Raw genomic sequence first — 21,750 nt, 5'->3', positions numbered from 1 at the left:
ACAACTTCAAACAGATGGGGGTGGTGAATACACCTCTCATAACTTTACTAAATTTCTGTCAACACATGGTGTTCTTCATCGAGTCACATGTCCACATACATCTCAACAAAATGGAGTTTCAGAAAGAAAACATAGGCATATCATTGAATCTGGTCTTAGTCTCCTAGCTCAATCCCACCTTTCTTCTAAATACTGGGTTGAAGCTGTCAGTACTGCCGTGTATCTCATCAATAGATTGCCTACCCCTACTCTCCAAAATTCAAGTCCTTTCACCAAACTCTACAATAAGGAGCCAGACTACACCTTTTTAAAAACTTTTGGTTGTGCTTGTTATCCTCTCTTAAGACCCTATGCCAAACACAAATTGGAATTCAGAAGCAAACAATGCATCTTCCTTGGATATTGTACCCACCAAAAGGGTTACAAGTGCCTTGATCCCATCTCCAATCGTGTATATGTCTCTAGACATGTTATTTTTGATGAATTGGTGTTCCCTGCACAGAATAGAGCAGCATCTTCATCCCCTAACGGATCAGATCCTTCCCCTACAGGTATTGTTCTTGATCATTCTCATTTTTACTCTATGAATAATTCTGACTCTAATACTGTTCAGACCTTACCCCCAATCACCTTGCCTTCCCCAGCACAAGTACCTATTCTAAACACTCCCCTGACTACCCCTACTGCCGAATTACTACCACCTACCCCTGATCCTATCCCCCACCTAGATCAATCCTTACTTCAGCTTTTGCCTGCACCTACTGAACCAGCCTCTCCTCATATTGTCACAAGATCTATGACTGGAAACTCCAAACCTAAGTCTTTTCCCAACTATCAGCTATTCCTATCCTTAAAATCAACCAAGCATCCACTAAAATCCTTTCATGCTACACACTTGCCTTCTATCCCTACCACATTTGCTCAGGCTGTTTCTAACCCTAAATGGTTTGCTGCAATGGAAAGTGAACTTCAAGCTTTAGTTGACAATGGTACTTGGTCTCTCTGCCCTAGACCTTCACATCGAAACATCATCAAGAATAAGTGGGTTTTTCGGCTAAAGGAAAAATCAGATGGTACTATTGAAAGATACAAGGCAAGACTAGTGGCTAAGGGTTTCCAACAAAGAGATGGTATTGACTACACTGAAACCTTCAGTCCAGTTATAAAACCAGCCACTATACGGATCCTACTATCCTTAGCAATCCACTACAATTGGCCCCTCAAGCAATTGGATGTCTCTAATGCCTTCCTTCATGGTTACTTGAATGAAGAAGTCCTCATGGAGCAGCCTACTGGTTTTGTTGATGCAGCTTTTCCAGATCATGTTTGTAAGCTCAAAAAGGCCCTCTATGGTCTAAAGCAAGCCCCACGAGCTTGGTTTCATAGATTGTCACAAGCTCTTCTCCATCTTGGTTTTGTTGGATCCTTAGTAGATACCTCTCTTTTTATGCTTCATCAAGGCTCTGTTCATATTTACATACTGATATATGTTGATGATATCATAGTAACAGGTACAGATTCATCTATCATGGAGACTCTCATCCACGGCCTTCAAATGGAATTTAAGTTGAAAGATCTTGGTTGCCTTTCATACTTCCTAGGCATCCATGTCCTTCGTGACAAAACTGGCTTGCATCTAAATCAAGGTAAATACATTATTGATTTACTTGATCGTGTGCAAATGCTTGGAGCAAAGCCCTATGCCGCACCCTGCACTTCAGGCAAGAAGCTCACCAAGCTTGATGGTGATACTCTACCAGATCCCACAACCTATCGTCATATCATTGGAGCTCTACAATACTGCACACTCACAAGACCTGACATAGCCTACACTGTCAATCAATTGTGTCAATTTCTCCATTGTCCAACTACAGAACATATGAAGGCTGCTAAAAGAGTTCTAAGGTATCTCAAAGGCACACCAGATCATGGCCTTCACTTCACTTCAGGTCCTCTTCAACTTCAGGCATACTGTGACTCTGACTGGGCAGGGGATCCTCTTGATCGCAGATCCACTACAGGGTATTGTGTTTTCTTCGGCTCCAACTTAGTATCTTGGCATGCCAAGAAGCAGCCTGTTGTCTCGAGATCTAGCACCGAGGCTGAATATCGTGCAATGGCCATTACAGCTGCTGAACTCTCATGGCTTCGAATGCTACTCAAAGAATTGCAAGTTTCTCTCCATGATCCTCCTGTACTCTGGTGTGATAACATAGGAGCTATTGCTTTAGCTTCTAATCCCATCTACCATGCTCGTACCAAGCATATAGAAGTTGACTACCACTTCATCCGTGAGAAAATTCTTCACAAAGATCTTTGTGCTAGCTACATCCCAACTCAAGATCAATGTGCTGATATCTTTACAAAGGGCCTTACCTCCTCTCGATTTCTTTTCCTCAGAGACAAACTCATGGTTACTCCCCCTCCCATTCGTTTGAGGGGGGCTGTTAAGGAACCAATAGAGTCTGTTTTATAGTTGTTCTTATCTTTTAGTATTATCCTTATAGTTGTTCTTATCTCTTCTCTTTAGTGTTCTAGTTGTATTTGTTTTACTTATTTGTATTGAATTAGGTCTCCTAGTTTGTATCAAGTTTGGGTTTGTCAAACTTGATTACAATTGTAACTCTTTGCCTATATATACAATGAGAACGAAGCTGAGACTTCATTCCGCCAAAAGCAATTTTCTTTGCTTTCTTTCATGCGCCACCCCTACAGGGGTGAAAGCAAAAGCAGTGTCAGGCGGAGGTGGGTGGCAGGTCAATGTGGGAGGAATAATATGCTGTTTTATTCTCATTTTGAGTTTGTGTGCTAAGTTGAGGTGTCAGCTTGTGAGTGGTAGGCAAAACACCCCCCTTTTTGCCTTGACCGAATTGAAGTTATTCCCAAAGTGTATAAGTGAAAACGAAAGAGACAGATGAAGATTAAAGCATGAGAACATACCGGATCCAGATCCCCTCCAATTGGGGAGAAATTGGAGATTTTCCAATTGCTAATCGTGGCCCTTCATTTTAAATCCAATGGTTTATAAAATCATTTAAACTTCGGTAAAACAAAAACTAGCATTTAATGTCTTGGTTATACAAAAGCAGCTTGCAATTTATAGACCATTGAATTTAAAATGAAGGGCTACGATTAACAATTGGAGAATCTTCAATTTCTCCTCAATTGTAAGGGGTCTCAATTCGAACATACGTGGGTCTAGCCTCCTGCTGACCTTATATAGGCTAAATATCATTTATGTCGTATGTTTCATAAGGCAATTATCATGAATTCTGTCATCCTTTAATGTGTTTTTTTTTTTTTTCTCTATTTCTATTATACATTGCTTTTCATATAGGATCCTTACGAAGGTGTGCTTCAAGTAAGCTGTGTTTCGGTCGGCGGTTCGTTGGGCCAGTGGTAGTGTGGGCTTCCACTCTAATAGTCGGTCATTTTTTTGGGTCACACTGGTGACCCAATAGGAATTAGTCGGGAGCTCATTTTCAGTAGTCCACTATTCTCTTAGGTCATGGCCTAATATAAATAAGTCTTGTAAGCCTCTTCACGGGCCCATTCCAATATACATGAGGTTCCCTCTCTCGGAGCTTCAATAGACTTTAGCCTCTCCTAAACCCTCAATTTCTTTGTAAAAGTGATCCATCCCTAGTCAACCAAGTGGTCCCCTGACCTTTTTAATTGACGCTGCTTTGCGTTTATTTGACGATCCAAGATTTCCCAACTTCATGGAAAGTCACTAACACGTACGTACACGTGGACGAGGTATCCAACCTCCTTCGTCGATCGTTTTCCGCTTCACATTTTGCTTGCCAGGAGCGAAGAATACAAATTTGGCTTTCAGTAGATAATTCTTATTGAATTTTTTAAATTTGATTTTTCTTTCAAAATTTGAAAAAACACACAAAAAGATCACTTAATAAGCTTTTTATTTTATTTCAAATTTAACTTTGATTACCAAATTAAAGCCCTCCAAATACTAAGTGCCAAAATATGAAAGTTATTTACTTTTTTAAGCTTATATATTCATTTTCCTTCTTTCCCTCATTTACCAAGAATAGAAAAATATTTTAAAAATAAGAAAATAATAATATTTAATTAAAATAGAGGAAGATATATATATTGTTAGTCCCTTTTAAAATTAGCTCTCCAAAATTTAAAAAGTTCATTTTCTTTTCAAATGTAACTTTTATTTGAAGAACTCAATCGGAATACTCTTACCTAAAAGTCCAAATTAGTCTTCATTTTAATAAAAGAATTTTATATTTGTTTCATCCTCTTAGCAGAGTCGAACAAATCTTTTATAAGATGGTTGAGAATGTTATAACTAATAAAACAATATTAAGAAAAACAAATCATTTATATATTTCCTATATGTACAACTTTTATACACATTTCTTTTATATCATTAAGGAAATTACATTTTTATTTCATAATTATTTTACAATGTTCACTTGACAACACTGGCCAACCCTTAATCTATAATTGTTAAAACAACTCAACATAATATAGCGTCAAAGATGGTGGTTCAGTGGCTTCAAGGTAATCTCCACATGATTAGGTAAAAATTAGAATATGGGTTCGACTCCTGCAGTAAAAATCCTTGTGATTGATTAGTGTAAGCAACCTTAAGTCTCATTGATGTCCTAATGAGATTGTGTCAAGTTTTGGCTTAATCAGGGTTAACAGGGTTCCTGTAGGTTGACTCGCTTGACTTATTAACCCGATATGGTTAAACGCAAACATGATCCGCGAGTGACCCAACACAGCTTGCTTCACCTATTTAATAAACGGGTCACAAATGGGATGACCTATTTGGTTTAAACACGACTTGTTTAATTTGTTTGACCTAACCCAACACAACCTGTTTCAATCCAAACATAACCTATTTGAAACGTTTAACCCATTTCAACATATATTTATTATATAAAAACATATATGATTTTGCAAGCAGGTCAAGTTGGTTAACTTGTGTATGTCAAACTCTAATTCTTCAATTTTGTGTGAGTTTATAAGTTTATGAAAAAATATCAACCTTAAGTAAATCTTCTTCTTTGTTCTCAATTCCCAACAAAAATATGCTATTATAATCGAGTTCAATAAATACTAAATGGCCCGCTTACCTTTCTTGAATAGAAAATACAACTCAACATGATACGATATTAAGTAAACACGTGTGTACAGGGAGATTGCACATTCTCTCTTACTTGGTGACGTCATCGATGACTGCATAGTGCATGTCCACTTCTCTCCGAAGTGATCACATTTTTGACTCGCTTTGTCTCGTGAATGCTGTGATGATATCATCGATGACATTTGCAGTGCGAGTGAGAAACATCTCACGGCAGAGGATGGTACGTACGTGGATAACATAACGCTTCACCATATACGATTGTATTTAGGTGATATCATCGATGATGTTTAAGTAATCGTTATCGATTTCGTTATTTTCGTCTCGTTATTAAAATGAATTATAAGTTTTTAATAAAAAAACAAATGAAAAGGAAATAGAAAAAAACATTAGTAATCTTCAGATGTAATCTTGTAAATGTCCATATACACCCTAGTCTAAATTTTCACCTCAATCAAAGAAAAATTTATAGTCCATCATATATATATATATATATATATATATATACTTAAGCCCCAACTATTACTCCCTAAAATTTCATCCTCTAAAATCCCAATTCTTCAGTTTTTTTTTTTTTTTTTTTTTTTTTTTTTAAAAAAAAAAAAAAAATTAAATACCTTCTACCCTTGTGGTTTAACAACTTTATTTTTTTCTCACTGAGTTTTATATTTTATCACATGTGGTACCTTAGTTATTCATAAAGATAGAGATGATACATCTGTCTAACTTCCATCCAAAATCTGACGGAAATTCATGTTAGTGCCCTTTAAAAACTCGACACGTATCCATATACTTAAGAAAAAAAAAAAAATATATATATATATATATATATATATATATATATATATATTTTAAATTAAAAAATTAAATTAAAATATATATATATTTAGAAAAGGGGTGGCCGGAAGCCACCCAATTTTGCCTTAAGGGGTGGCCGGCCACCCCCATGGAGTGGCTTTAGCATGGGGGTGGCAGAACCACCCCAAGGACCAACCATTTTTTTTTTATTATTTTTCATTGGCCTTTGGGGTGGTCGAAACCACCCTAGGCCAAACGGGAGTGTCTTTGGCCACCCCAGGCCAAACAGGAGTAGCCGAGCCACCCCAACAACCTTGGGGGATGGTTTTAATTGGCAACCCCTATTTTGCAACTTAGGGGTGGCTGAACCACTCTCCAAGGGCCATGGAGGTGGTTCAGCAACCCCCCCCAAAATGGCCAGGGGTGGCTGGCCACCCCTTAAGGGAAAATGGGAGTGGCCAGCCACCCCTATTTTGCCAAATGGAAGCCACCCTTTTTCCGAAAACAAAAAAATTCTTCTTTTTTTTTTAAAAAAAAAAAATTTATTTAATTTAATTTTTTTTTTAATTAGGTATATGGACACATGTCGAATTTTTTATGGGTGCTGACATGGATTTATGTCAATTTTTGGACGAAAGTTTGACAAAGGCATCACTTTCGTCTTTATCCATAATCGAGGTACCAATTGTGATACAAAACAAAATCAAGGGGGCCAAAAAAAAAAAAAAAAAAAAAGTGGTTAAACCACATGAGAAATATTGTATTTAACCAAAAAACAATTATTAAGGGGCACTTTCGGTATACCAAGGGTCACAATTTGAGTATTTTGGGAAGAGTTTCGCCATGACTATTTTTTGAGTAATGTTTGTATATCACCTTCTATCCCCTATTTCTCAAAGCCTATATACATATGGCCTGGTCTCTCATAATATTTAGTTTGTAAAAATTAATTTTTTAGTTTAGAAGATGATGCCATGCGACATAAATTTTAGGAGATGGTGATACGGAAGGGTGTAGAATAGAATTACTCATACTTTACATTAATTTTAACCTCTAACAGTGATGGATGAGTTTTTTTTGTTATAATTACATAATTTGATGTATTTAAATATCACACTTGATAATTTGGAGGCACAATTGAATAACTGATAAATTAATGAGTGATAATTCAAGAAACTTAATTATATATTCTCCTAAAATTTTAAAATATTATTCTTGTATTAATTTATAAAACATATGAAGGCAAGATAAAGTGTTATAATTACCAATCGGACACCATACGTATTCCATTAATACAGCTAATCCTCTAATTTTATGTCGAGTTGACAAGTCGTGTTAAAAATTGTCAGCCCTATCTACGTCTCCTTTGTCATGGGTTCCTAAAAGGTGTGTACTACGATATATGATCATGCGCCATATAAAGTAGATAGTCTGCTCGGCCCCTCATGGCTTCTTTTTTCTTAAAAAAAAAAAAAAAAAAATCTAAAAATCTAACATGATATAATATTAAGGGAAAATTGCAAAATCAGTTCATGTGGTTTACCTGATTTGCAATTAGATGTCTATTGTATCAAAATGAACTCAAACATGATATAATATTAAGGGAAAATTTCCTAAAAGGTGTGTACTACAATATATGATCATGCGCCATATAAAGTAGATAGCATGCTCGGCCCCTCATTGGCTTCTTTTTTTTAAAAAAAAAAAAAATAATCAAACATGATATAATATTAAGGGAAAATTGCGAAATCAGTTCATGTGGTTTACCTGATTTGCAATTAGGTGTCTATTGTATCAAAATGAACTCAAACATGATATAATATTAAGGGAAAATTGCCAATAAAACGATTTAGTCTCTACAATCAAATTATGTCCACCAATTTAATCAATTCTCTTAGTGTGACAAAGACTTAAATATAAAATGTATCATAATTTTATTGGGTCTGATATGTCATAGTCACAAACTATTAAAATTTATTAAGTTAGTTGACGAAATTTGACTATAGAGAGTAAATTATTTTTTTGACATAACTCATAAATCTTTGTGTTCATTTTAATACCATAGGAAGCTAATTGCAAATTAAATAAACCACGAGGACTGATCTTAAGAAGCGGATACTCTATAGTCCAAAATAGACTAGAGAGTTTACAGTTTATGGCTAGGATTTCTGAGAAAAAAATCTCAAGGCTACAAATGGGACACGTGTTCCATTAATAAAAAAATAAAAATATATTATTTAAAATTTAGAAAATAAATAAATAAAAACAGGGGTGGCTTGAGCCTATGGGAGTGGTTCGGCCACCCCCAACTTGCAAATGGGGGTGGTCGAACCACCCCCAAGACCCTCGAGCCACCCCTGTCGAAGCCACCCCAGACTGGTCATGAAAAAAAAAAAAAAAAAATTTATAGGTTTGACTTTGGGGGTGGCCAAGCCACCCACATGGCACATGGGGTGGTTCGGCCACCCTAGAGGCCAGCCACCCCTAGGGCAAAAATGAGGGTAGCCAGCCATCCCCTGTGGCCAAAATTGGGTGGTCAACCACCCTATTATTTTTTTATTATTTTTTTTATACTAAATAATATTTTATTTTTTATTAGTAAGACACGTGTCTCATTTATAGTCTTAAGATTTCTGAGAATAAATTTTAGCTATATACTAGATGCTTTCACGTTCAAAATGGACTGTTTAGTATCTAAATTTTTTTTTCCTAATATTAAACACACGCATACATGTGAGAATGCATGATTTGCATCTTCTCTCTTACAATTGGGGACGTCATCGATGACTGCATAGTGCATATTCACTTCTCTCCGAAGTGGTCACTTTTTGATCACACACTTGTCCCGTGAATGTTGATGTCATCGATGACATTTGCGGAAAGAGTGAGTAACATCTCACGGCAGAGGATGGTATTTAGGTGATATCATTGATGATGTTTAATTAAGGTAGAGAAAATGTCCGTAATCGTTATCTATTTCGTAACTTTCGTTTCGTTATTAAAATGAATTTTAATTTTTTAATAGAAAATGAAACGAAATAGATAAAAAAACATTATTAATCTTCAGATGTAATCTTACAAATGTCCCTATACCCACCCTAGTCTTAATTTTGATCACGTCAATCAAAGAAAAATTTATAGTTCATTATAAAGTTTCGGAAAAAATATACTTGCCCTTACTATTACTCCCTAAAATTTCACCCTCTGAAATTCTAATTGTTCATTTTTTTTATATTTTATTTTTTAAGTAAGCTTTAATTTATTTTTAAACAAAAAAAACATATCAGGGGCAATTCCGGTATTTCTTCCCCTATTTCTCAAAGCCTATGTGGCGTGGTCCCTCATAATATTTGGTTTGTATATAAAAATTAATTTTTTTAGTTTGAAAGACCACGCGACATAAATTTTAGGAAATTGTGATATAGAAATGTATATGAATAGAATTACTGATATTCTACATACATTTTAACCTCTAATAGTAATGGACGAGCTTTTTTGTCGAAAGTACGTTATTTGATGTATCCAAATGTCACGATGATTTGGAGGCAAAATCGATAAATTAATGAGTGATAATTGGGACTTAATTATATATTATCCTAAAATTTTGAAGTATTATTCTTGTATTAATTCATAAAACACGTGAAGGCTAGATGAAGTGTTATAATTAATGACCAGTTGGCGACCTTACGTATTCCATTAATACAGCTCTTTCCACGTCTTTAACACACGTGCAGAGACAGAACTCTAAACAAGACATTTTCATCGTTTTCAAACTCAAGTTTTCAGTTCTTTTTATTTTTTGTATAGCAAAATTTGACCAGAACTTCCAAAGTTCCTTAAAACAGTAATATCTGTCTGCAACCACCACCCTGAGACATTTTTTTTATTTTATTTTTTATAATTTGAGAAAATACCACCAAATTGTAGGATGCAAAGAACATGGAAAAGTCAAAAAAAAATTGACGCTTCAAACGCCTTTCTATAAATACGCACACAACAAAGTTGTTCAACACAGGGGAACAATCTGTTGTACAATGGAAAGCGGTGATATATATAACGCCGGCAGTAGTTTTCGACTAGGCGGTTCCCCGTCCGCATGGAGGAACAATGCCATGGAAGTCTTCTCGAGATCTTCACGGGAAGAAGACGACGAAGAAGCTCTCAAATGGGCTGCGCTTCAGAAGCTTCCTACATACAATCGTTTGAACAGAGGTTTATTGACTACACCGCAGGGAGATGCCACCGAAGTGGATGTGCATCATCTTGGGCTTAAGGAAAGGAAATCTTTGATGGAGAGGTTGGTGAAGGTCCCAGAAGAGGATCACGAGAAATTCTTGTTGAAGCTAAAGCACCGCATCGACAGGTAACTTTCTGTTAAATTATTAATTATTTTAAAAGTTTAAGTTCATGAAAAGTGATGTATTTAATAATTAAAATTATATTGTAACACTTTTCCTCCCATATGAACGATGGAAAAAATGTTTGAAATTCAAGACCATTACTTTGATATCAATATTAAATGACTACTTATCCTAAAAGTTTAAGTTTATAACAAATTATAAATAGTCAATTCTGTTCATCAAAGTTTGTTTTTTTGGTGAGACTTATGTTTTCTATGAATTTTGAGTTAAAGTTTTTCTTTGAACTTCTCAGAGTTGGAATTTCTCTTCCTACAATTGAAGTCCGGTTTGAGCATTTGAATGTTGCGGCAGAGGTTCATGTTGGAAGCAGGGCTTTGTCTACATTCTTAAATTTCTCTGTTAACATACTGGAGGTAACAATGTGTAGATATGTACAATTACATTTGTTAGTATTATACAAATACTTTGATATTTTTCATTTTAAAGAACTTGCTTTTTTTTTTTTTTTTTGATTTTAAAGGGTTTCTTGAATTATCTTCATATTCTTCCAAGTAGAAAGAAACAATTATCTATCCTTCAAGATGTTAGCGGAGTCATCAAGCCTAGCAGGTGAAAAAGCAGTCTTTGTTCCGTTAAATCATCCGTTATCACTTTAAGTCGATAAAAATCATACATTAAATATTTAACTGAAATGAGAAGTGAATTGTAGAGCCCGGTTCGAGATCAAATCTCTGCTCTGACAATCTTTGACTTTAAAATTCGGATTAGAACTTCTATTATTAATTTCTGACCTGGTTGACATGTTTTACATAGAATGACATTGCTTTTGGGTCCTCCAAGTTCGGGAAAGACCACACTCTTGTTGGCTTTGGCTGGAGAGCTTGATCCCGACCTCAAGGTATATACAAACTTCGTAGCATTGAATAATATTCTACTTTCTGGCTTTATTTCTAATACATGGAAGTCAAAATTCTTGTCCAGTTCTCTGGGAATGTAAGTTATAATGGCCATGGAATGCAAGAGTTTGTTCCCCAGAGAACTGCAGCCTACGTCAGTCAACATGACCTCCATATTGCTGAAATGACTGTGAGGGAAACCTTGGCCTTTTCTGCAAGGTGTCAAGGGGTCGGACCACGTTATGGTTAGTTTACAGGATTCCCTTTCTTTACCTCCTCTTTTAATATATATATTAATATGTGTGTGTGATTTAAGTATTAATTGCAGGTTGTTTATGTGATTTAAGTCTGACCTTATTTTTTTTTTCTTTACTCCTTTTTGTGGCATTAAAGAGATGCTAGCGGAGCTAGCAAGAAGAGAGAAAGACGCCAATATTCGGCCTGATCCTGATATTGATATCTACATGAAAGTAAGTTGAAATTTATTGTCACTTGAGATTTCTTTTAATATAAAGGGGGGTATCCTGTGTTTTGCCACACCTCCTTTACACCGGTAAGATAAAGTTTGAACGTTCACTCGCAAGTGCGGTTTCAAGATATTATTTGCATTCAAAAAGATTGGACCTTAAACCTGATACTTCATGAAATACCATTGTCAAATAACTTACTACTTGAGTCAACCCGTTGGGATTTCGTTAGGAGATTTTATAGCACTTAAAAGTACTTATTAATTATGAGAGATGCTTCATTCTACTCTCAGGTTTTTTATATTTTAATTTTTCTAAACATGATTAAATTATTGTAATTGTCAATTTAGGCAGTAGCGACAGAAGGAGAGGAGTCAAGCGTGGTGACAGATTATATTATAAAGGTAAATCACATAAATTTGTTAATTGCATAAATAGTTATGAAAAGAGTTTCGGGACCATTACCAAGATATAGTTTATGATTTATCGTCCATCAACTTTGCAGCTTTTGGGATTGGATGCGTGCGCAGATACCTTGGTAGGGAGTCAAATTTTGCGTGGTATATCTGGAGGACAAAGGAAGCGTGTTACAACAGGTAACTTAATGTCTATTCCAAACTACATATAAAAACTATATTATTATTATTATTATTATTATTATTTATTTATTATTTTCTTTATGAGTTAATTCTCTCTACAATTGTACAAATAATCGCCAACATTATTAAATTATATATATATATATATAGGTGAGATGTTGGTCGGACCATCTAAGGTGCTACTGATGGATGAAATATCTACTGGTTTGGATAGCTCGACAACTTTTCAGATCGTGAATTCAATCAAACAATATGTTCACATTCTCAACGGAACTGTCGTCATCTCCCTCCTCCAGCCGGCACCGGAGACTTACAATCTTTTTGATGACATTATTCTTCTCTCTGATGGTCAGATTGTGTACCAAGGTCCCCGGGAACAAGTCCTAGAATTCTTTGATTTTATGGGCTTTAAATGTCCTGAGAGGAAAGGAGTGGCTGATTTCCTGCAAGAAGTAAGTTTAAATATATATATTTATATAGCTTTTTGCTTGTTCATATGCTATTAGTAATTAGCAAAAAACTCTGTGTCGTGTGTTATTGTTTATTTTTATTATTCTACGTTCTTATTTTTCGCATCTCATGGTCTTAGAAAATATAATTAATTTCCTAACAAACCCGACCTTACAATTTTTTAAAATTTAAAAGTAAGATCGTAAAAGTAGCCAAACATTGAGGGTAAGTAAAGTTTTCCTTAGTAATTATTATCTTCCAAGAAGACGAGCAAGACGTTTAGAATCTCATGTAGGAATTCATGTACAACTAAATTGTGATAGGTGACATCAAGGAAAGATCAGGAGCAGTATTGGGCTCGAAAAAATGAGCTTTACTCTTTTGTTACCGTTAAGGAATTTGCTGAGGCATTCCAATCATTCCATGTGGGACGGAAGCTTAGAGAAGAACTCGAAACTCCATTCAACAAGGCTGAGAGCCACCCTGCTGCTTTGACAACTAGAAAATACGGTGTCAGAAAGGAGGAGCTGTTGAAAGCTTGCTTGTCAAGAGAATTCTTGCTTATGAAGAGGAATTCATTTGTCTACATTTTCAAGCTCACCCAAGTAAATATTTTAGAATTATGTTCACCTTGTTTCTTTCTTTTTTACATTAAATTTCATTATTCATGAATTTGATTGGATATTACTATATTTCTATTTTGTGCTTTTAGCTTACAATAATGGCACTGATTGCGATGACACTTTTCCTACGCACTGAGATGCACCGCGATTCAACAACTGATGGAAGAGTCTATACTGGCGCTTTGTTCTATAGTGTCGTTATTCTCATGTTTAATGGCACAGCTGAGATTTCCATGACCGTTGCAAAGCTTCCAGTTTTCTTCAAGCAAAGGAAGCTCATGTTCTATCCTCCATGGGCTTACTCTCTCCCTACATGGATCATCAAGATCCCTATGTCGTGTCTAGAAGTTGCCATCTGGGTTTTCATCACCTACTATGTCATTGGATTTGACCCAAATGTTGGAAGGTAAAAGATAAATTAAGATGAAAAAAAAATTAAAAATCTCATTACTTTTGATATGTTTGCTAATGTTATGCAAGTATTAATTGCAGGTTGTTTAGGCAGTACCTTGTGCTCTTCCTTGTAAATCAGATGGCTTCTGCATTATTCCGCTTTATTGCTGTAACTGGCAGGGGGAACCTGATTGTTGCCAACACATTTGGGTCATTTGCATTGGTCATGCTTTTCGCTTTAGGTGGCTTTGTCTTGTCAAGAGGTATATAATTTAATTGGTTCATATACCAATCAAAAGTGACTTTTCTACCGTTAGAAATGTTATTTAGTAGACTATTACACAACTGTCATATAACTAATATAAACAAAATATTAGTTATATAGTAGTCGTATAGCAATCTACTAATTAGTATAATCAGATCGGTACCTTATGTGATGCTTATTGCTTTGTTGCTTACTGCCACAGAGAACATAAGGAAATGGTGGATATGGGGTTTCTGGATTTCACCGATGATGTATGGGCAGAATGCTTTAGTAATCAACGAGTTCCTTGGGAAGAGTTGGAAACAAGTAATTTCTTGAATTGGTTGCTGCATGTACACTTATTTCGGTTGTCTCTTATAATTGTCTGATATTTGAGAATGTTTTTCTGTTAAAGGTTCTGCCAGACTCAACCGAATCTCTGGGGGTTGAAGTTTTGAAGTCTCGTGGATTCTTCTCTCAGGCATATTGGTATTGGATAGGCGTAGGAGCATTAGTTGGATATATATTACTTCTCAATGCTAGCTTCGCTCTGGCTCTCACTTTTTTCAATCGTGAGTATCTCCACTCTATACACTTTGATATATATACATATACAAACGTTATAGCTAGTAATTAATACTGTAAAAACAATTGTGCAGCATTGGGGAAGCCAGAGGCTATTAAATCAGAAGACCCTCAAAGTAAGGGATGTGATGACAGATCTGGCAAATCCATTGGATCGCCACCACGAGGAAATAGTTCAAGTCACGGAACAAACAACATAGGTGATACAATGCGTGTTTGTTTATGTGGGTGTGAGTTATTTTGTTTTAAATTTATGTTATTTCTTTTCAAGTTAATTTAATGTTTCCGGGCTGCAGAGAGTGGAAATGAAATTAGGAGGGAAAGAGGAATGGTTCTTCCATTTGAGCAGCATACCCTTACCTTTGATGAAATTACGTACTCAGTTGACATGCCACAGGTATCTTTGTTAAATTGTCACTTATTATAAAAGTTTAAATTTATAGAAAATAATAAATTTAATCAAATTCTTGTGTCGACTAAAACTCTCATTTAATAGGTGAAGCCTAACACATGAGATATTTAACTAAAATAGGGGTTGAATGATAGACTCAGAGTTTAAACTCTAAGTCTCTAATTATGATACTATGTTAAGTAGCTACTTATCCAAAAAGATTAAGGTAATAAGAATGAATAAATTTAATCATATAATTAATATTTTAACGCTTGAAAATGAAAAGCCCCTTGTTTAAAGTTTTCAAATTTATGGAGTCCAAAGCAATGCGACCTATTTGTTTGAAACAATCGTGCAGGAAATGAAGAATAAAGGTGTTACTGAGGATAAATTGGTGCTCTTAAAGGGTGTGAGTGGTGCTTTCAGGCCAGGAGTTCTCACAGCTCTGATGGGTGTCAGTGGTGCTGGTAAAACAACTCTAATGGATGTGCTGGCCGGTAGGAAAACTAGTGGATATATTGACGGGAAAATCACAATTTCTGGGTACCCAAAGAAGCAAGAAACGTTTGCTCGAGTTTCTGGATATTGTGAGCAAAACGACATCCACTCTCCTCATGTTACTGTCTATGAGTCATTGCTCTATTCAGCATGGCTCCGTTTGTCTGCTGAGGTCGATTCTGAAACAAGGAAGGTTGGTATCTAAAACTCGAAATTGTTTCAGCCTTGGAGTTTCAAGTTTTTATTAACTTGTATTTAAAACTATCTTTTAAAGCTTTCTTTACCATTTAAGGATCTCTCCATGATAAAAAGTTGGAAAACTTCACTCTTACTTCCTGAAGTATAGGCGGTTTCGCAATCATAATGTGACGTTTCAACCCCTTTTAAACATAGAGTCCATGATTGCAAAACCGCCTATACTACATGAGTTAAATGAAGTTTCTGCTAAAGAGTTTGAGTCAACCACAAGCAGCCTGAATATTTACTATTGCTGATTTTTAAAAAGGAAAAATGTTTTTGCAGATGTTCATTGAGGAAGTTATGGAGCTTGTGGAGCTAAAACCACTGAGGCAATCATTAGTTGGGTTGCCTGGCGTGAATGGTCTCTCAACCGAGCAACGCAAGAGGTTAACCATTGCAGTAGAGCTGGTTGCCAACCCCGCCATAATTTTCATGGATGAACCAACTTCAGGGCTGGATGCTAGAGCTGCTGTTATTGTTATGAGAACTGTTAGGAACACTGTCGACACTGGAAGAACAGTTGTGTGCACCATCCACCAGCCAAGCATCGACATATTTGAAGCTTTTGATGAGGTTTGACTAATACTAATAAATCAACACAGTTTGTGATGTCTGCCTGGGCTAATTTTGCAAGCAGATATACTCGTCTGCAAACTCTGTTCGAGCGAGGTTGTAGACGAGTGGTTAAGAAATAAAAAAGAAAAATATTTCCTTTTATACTTCCATTGCAACCTCAAAATTTGGGGTTGCCATCCTACACCAGTTTGAAACTTTTGTGTATGGTCACTTCTGTATATGAATGTGAAATATTTAACATGACATTGCAGTTATTCCTAATGAAGCAAGGGGGGCAAGAGATATATGTAGGGCCCTTGGGTCGTCATTCCAGCCATTTAATCAAGTATTTTGAGGTATTTGTGCAGAATGTCAGCAGATGCATACTTTGATCTTTATCTTTCTGTAAGGTTTGCTGATGCATTTACTCTGTTTTTACAAAGGGAATTGGAGCTAGTGAAATTCAAGATGGTTACAATCCAGCTACTTGGATGCTGGAAGTTACTTCTCCAGCACGTGAATCAGCTTTGGGGATTGATTTTGCTAATGAATACAGAAATTCAGAGTTGTACAGGTAACTCTAATTATATCCACCCAAAAGTACTAGAATATCTTTCTCATGGTAATGTACTTTTTTGCCAATATACTCATGAATTGCACACATATATATATATATATCCCAGGAGAAACAAAGCCCTTGTTAGAGAATTGAGCAGCCCTGTTCTTGGATCAAAGGACCTCTACTTCCCTAGTCAATACTCACAGTCATATTTCTCCCAATTCATGACTTGCTTATGGAAACAACACTGGTCATATTGGCGCAACCCACTATACACTGCTGTAAGGTTTCTCTTCACGATGATCATAGCCCTGATGTTCGGGACAATGTTCTGGAACCTTGGCTCCAAAACGTAAGTTACAGCTGGGGAACTAAGCTGAGATATAAATGAGCAAATTGTTGTAAAGTCTGAGCTGTTTAATTAATTCTCAACATTGATAATTACAGGACAAAGGAACAAGATGTGTTCAATGCTATGGGTTCCATGTATGCTGCTGTTCTCTTTATTGGTGTCAAAAACTCTAACTCAGTGCAGCCAGTAGTGGCTGTTGAACGAACAGTCTTCTATAGAGAAAGAGCAGCTGGGATGTATTCAGCCTTGCCATATGCCTTTGCACAGGTAAACACTATTTTTAAGATATTGTTCATGTGTAGTAAGATCAATAACTTTTGTATGTCACTTGTCCCGCACGGGCAGCTCGAATGGAAGCCTCACTAGTGTCATACATCGAGGTCTTGTGTTTGAGTTTGGACTCAGGAGATACCCGTGGTTTGCTTGAGATTGTAGGTATCCAGGGTTTTGGTTTTTCTCTAGAGAGGTGGTTCTGAAGCGCCCTACTTTAAAGAGGTTTCACGTTTAAAAAAAACAGAAAAAAAAAAAGAAAAAAAAGAAAAAACTAATTAATGTCACATAAAACTTTACCCATACTATGCAATTTAATCTTGTTATTGTGTGGCTTGTATTTCACAAGTCAGACGTGGCCCAGCTGGTTCTTTGTTTCTTACTTCAATTGGGATTTGTTTGAACTTCTAGTCGGCTTTGTGTTTTACTCCTTGTACTTGGAGTATTGTCCTACTCCCACCCAATTTTAGACTTCTCACTCACCGACTTAATGCTCCTATAAAAGAACCTACTCGGCCAGCTTGTAAACTTGTAGAAAACCTGTGTAAGCCACCACAACATCAAAGAGTAGCACAATAACAAAGAAACTTGTGTCATCTCACTTATTCAGCAGATGTGTCTCCTTCAGAGAATTTCAAACTATCAATAGGGTTAACACAGTAGAGTGAGGAAGATGAGCATTTCATGTCGCATGTACCTTACTCTCGTGCGTTTGGGAGCTTCATGTATGTTATGGTGCACATTCGTCCAAATGTTTTACATGTAGTCAGTGTTGTTAGTCCTGGTAAGGTTCACTGGTCGGCCGTGAAATGGATACTCCATTATCTACGGGGTGCTACAAATGTTGGTTTGGTCTTTGATAGTGACAATAGTATCTAGCCTAGTGTCATTGGGTATGCCAATTCAGATTATGCTGGCCATCTGGTTGTGACACGAGGAGATATTACATTGAAGAAAATTGTCTCTGAGGAAAATCTAGTGTATATGTTGGCTAAGCTAGTTCTAGTTCTCAAGTTCAAGAGTTGCTTGCACTTGATTGTTGTTTATAGCTTGTGATTACCCTTCAGGGTGTTGGAGGAGACGTTATGAGGAGATTTGTATGAGGACTTGATGAAATTCAAGTCAAGGTAGAGATTGTTGTGGTGTGACTTGTATTTCACAAGTTAGAAGTGGGCCCAGCTGGTTCTTTGTTTCTTACTTCAATTGGGATTTGTTTGAACTCCTAGTTGGCTTGGTGTTTTTCTCCTTCTTGAACTTGGAGTATTGCCCTACTCCCAGCCAATTTTAGACTTCTCACGCACTGACTTAGTGCTCCTATAAAAGAACCTACTCGGCCAGCTTGTAAACTTGGAGAAAACATGTGTAAGCCACGGCAACATCAAAGAGTAGCAGAATAATAAAGAAACTTGTGTCACCTCACTTAGTTTTCTCATGTGTTTGTGTTGTAAGGTACTTAGGAAAAACAAGAGTTTTTTCTTGTATTAGTTTTTCTTTCCTTTGTTATTTTTTTCTTTTGTATGGGAGTGAGATTTGGGTGTATTGCGGCTTTGAATTTTGAGTGGTTTTCTCCTTCTATCCTTGTACTCCATCTTTCGTTAGTAAATTTCTCCTGAATTGTCTCTGCCAGTGGATGAAGGTCTGCTAATCCGAACCACTTAAATCTTGGTGTCGTGTGTGATTGATTTGTTTTCTATAATGTTCTTTTCTGCTTCTTTGCGATCCTGAATTTTTGTTCCGTGCACAATAAATCTTTTGTTGCAGGTTGTGATTGAGCTCCCATATGTTTTTGTACAAGCTGTTTCCTATGGTGTCGTAGTATATGCAATGATTGGATTTGAATGGACTGCTGCCAAATTCTTCTGGTATCTATTTTTCATGTATTTTTCACTACTGTACTTCACCTTCTATGGCATGATGGCTGTTGGCGTGACACCAAACCACCACATTGCTTCCGTAATTGCTTCTGCATTTTATGGAATATGGAACCTCTTTTCAGGATTCATAATCCCACGGCCTGTAAGTTTCTCCTCCTCGAATTCTTTCAATTGTAATATACCCTATTTTCTTCTGTCAATATGACTAACCACTTTCCTTATGCAGAGGATCCCTATTTGGTGGAGATGGTACTCTTGGGTATGTCCAATAGCTTGGACTTTGTATGGGATGACTGCATCAGAATTTGGAGATAAGAAGAACAAACTTGAAACTGGTCAAACAGTTGAAGAATTTGTGAGAGAATATTTTGGTTTCAAACATGAATTCGTGGGGGTGGCTGCGGCTGCCGTTGTTGGGTTCACATTACTCTTTGCATTTATCTTTGCTGTGTCCATTAAAGCCTTCAATTTCCAAAAACGATAGAAATTTGTTTTGATCATTTGAATAGGATGGTGAGTATATATGGAAAGAAAAAAATTTGTCGAGTTCTTTGTATTTCATTTATAACTTGTATGTATCATATGACACTTGATTATTATTGATATTTCAACAATGTAGAGGGATTCTTTAATATATCACCATATCAGTGTTGCATTACAGCTAGTTGTCTAACTTGTCATCATCGTCTCAAAAACATTTTAACAATGCTTTTCTAACCTTTTCCCTTCAAAATGAAAATTGGATATTTGTGTCCTCTCACTCTCCCCCCTCAAACAATGATTTCTTTTACCGATGCCGGACACAACTAGAATTATTTTGACAACAAATGATAGTAATGAGAATCTAAAGATTGAAGGTTGTTGGGTTATGGATTGGCCACACGAGGCCCAACATGCCTCTAAGCCAGTCCAATGTACAAGCCCGTTAAGACCAGGCCCAGGCCGAGACTTAATCGGCCCAGCCCGATGCATGGTCAACCGACTGAGGGCATGACGGTCTTTGACCGAGGGTACAATGGTCATCCAGCTATTAGAGAAAGCCCACTTTCAGTACTCAAACGTGGGATTCACCATAGCGCCCACGTTCACCAGGACATGGCACAATTGTCAGTGCCAAATCAATACACGTGCACCCGAGGTTTACTTGGGCACCCACGTCCAACACAAGCGTGGCCGAGCCACCCACTAACACACTCCACGATCTCATGATCATGGAGTAACCCACAACCCACGATCCACTTCGCCAACATGGACACGTGGATCGTCGAGAACGTGGGGCCGATTATTCCGGGGAGACAACTACTACCAGATGCCTATAAAAGGGAAGCTCCAATTCATTATTTGGTAATCACAATTCTCTCACAAGCTCTCATTGTTTAATTACTCTCTCCCTCTTAAATCAACTACTGGCTTAGGCATCGGAGCTATCCCCTGCCGGCACACCCCTGCAGCTCTTATCTTCTTGTTTGTTATTCTTTGTAGCCCAACGACTCCTCAGACATCGTGCCACTCCTCAGATATTGTGCCATGTCACTCCTCGAAAAGCTGTCATCAATAGTTTGGCGCCGTCTGTGGGACTTCAATTTTCAGTTCTTACCATTCACAATCTGACATGCTGACTACACACTCAAATCCCGATGGCAATGTTCAAGCTGGAGCTCTTGGAACGTCCAACAATCCCAATGCTCGGATCGCCACCAAGGAAGATTTCTTGACATGTATGTCCAAGTCCATGGAAGCCATGAAGAAGCAGAACGAAGACCTCATTTCTTGACTCCCTGCTAGAGAGAACCGAGATGACCGAGAGCGTGGAGAAAGGTGTGAAAAGAGACTCAGAAAGAAACGACCTGTACATCACCACGATAGCGAGAGCTCTGTTCATGGCTCCTATGACACGACAGTTCAAGGAGGATCTTATCTTGAGAAAGCTCGTCATGAAGAATCTCACCATGAGAGATCGCACCATGAAGAATCTCATCACGAAAGATCTCACCACGGCATATCGCGTCATGAGAGGCATCAGGAGACTAGTGTTGACAAGGAGGTCAATGATTTAAAGAAGTACGCAAAGATGGCTCTTCTGAAGAAGAATGGAGAGGATCGTTCGTTAGCCCAGGATCTGATGCACAATACCAATATGCCATTCACAGATTGGGTAATAAGGTATCCTCTCCCTCACAAGTTCAAAGTTCCTCGAGTGGACAAGTATGATTGGAGCGGGGATCCTGCTGACCATATGGAGAGCTTCCGAGTTCACCTAATTTTCCATGACACCCCTGATGAGATCGTGTGCCGAGCCTTCCCTTTGACATTGAAGGGAGTTGCCAAGGAGTGGTTCGGGAAGATGGCTCCCAAGTCTCTGAATAGCTTTGATTCCCTCAGACGCCAGTTCTTAAGCCAATTTCTAGCAATCCGAAAGAGGAAGAAAAACCCTGCCTATTTGCTATCCCTTGTGCAGGGGAAGAATGAC

At 37.1% G+C, this 21,750-nt stretch overlaps 1 protein-coding gene across 1 annotated transcript; it reads left to right on the top strand.

The window, feature by feature from the left end:
- Nucleotides 1–9,957: 9,957 nt before the first annotated feature.
- On the top strand, nucleotides 9,958–19,843 carry LOC132186184 (pleiotropic drug resistance protein 1). The gene is made up of 24 exons (XM_059600028.2): nucleotides 9,958–10,286; nucleotides 10,577–10,697; nucleotides 10,805–10,893; nucleotides 11,098–11,182; nucleotides 11,266–11,425; nucleotides 11,574–11,650; nucleotides 11,998–12,051; nucleotides 12,153–12,243; nucleotides 12,397–12,698; nucleotides 13,020–13,301; nucleotides 13,409–13,725; nucleotides 13,812–13,975; nucleotides 14,180–14,283; nucleotides 14,372–14,528; nucleotides 14,616–14,741; nucleotides 14,838–14,938; nucleotides 15,291–15,623; nucleotides 15,953–16,243; nucleotides 16,498–16,581; nucleotides 16,669–16,799; nucleotides 16,909–17,136; nucleotides 17,232–17,403; nucleotides 19,168–19,422; nucleotides 19,507–19,843. Exons 1-24 carry the CDS (start codon nucleotides 9,958–9,960, stop codon nucleotides 19,762–19,764), a joined length of 4,311 nt encoding a protein of 1,436 aa, XP_059456011.2. The 3' UTR covers nucleotides 19,765–19,843.
- The last annotated feature ends 1,907 nt before the right edge of the window (nucleotides 19,844–21,750 follow it).

The sequence above is a fragment of the Corylus avellana genome, chromosome 6 (assembly GCF_965113065.1).
Source record: "Corylus avellana chromosome 6, dhCorAvel1.hap1.2, whole genome shotgun sequence".
In the NCBI taxonomy this organism is placed as follows: Eukaryota; Viridiplantae; Streptophyta; class Magnoliopsida; order Fagales; family Betulaceae; genus Corylus; species Corylus avellana.
The sequence above is the reverse complement of the archived record's forward strand: the minus strand, read 5'-3'. Positions and strand labels throughout refer to the sequence as shown.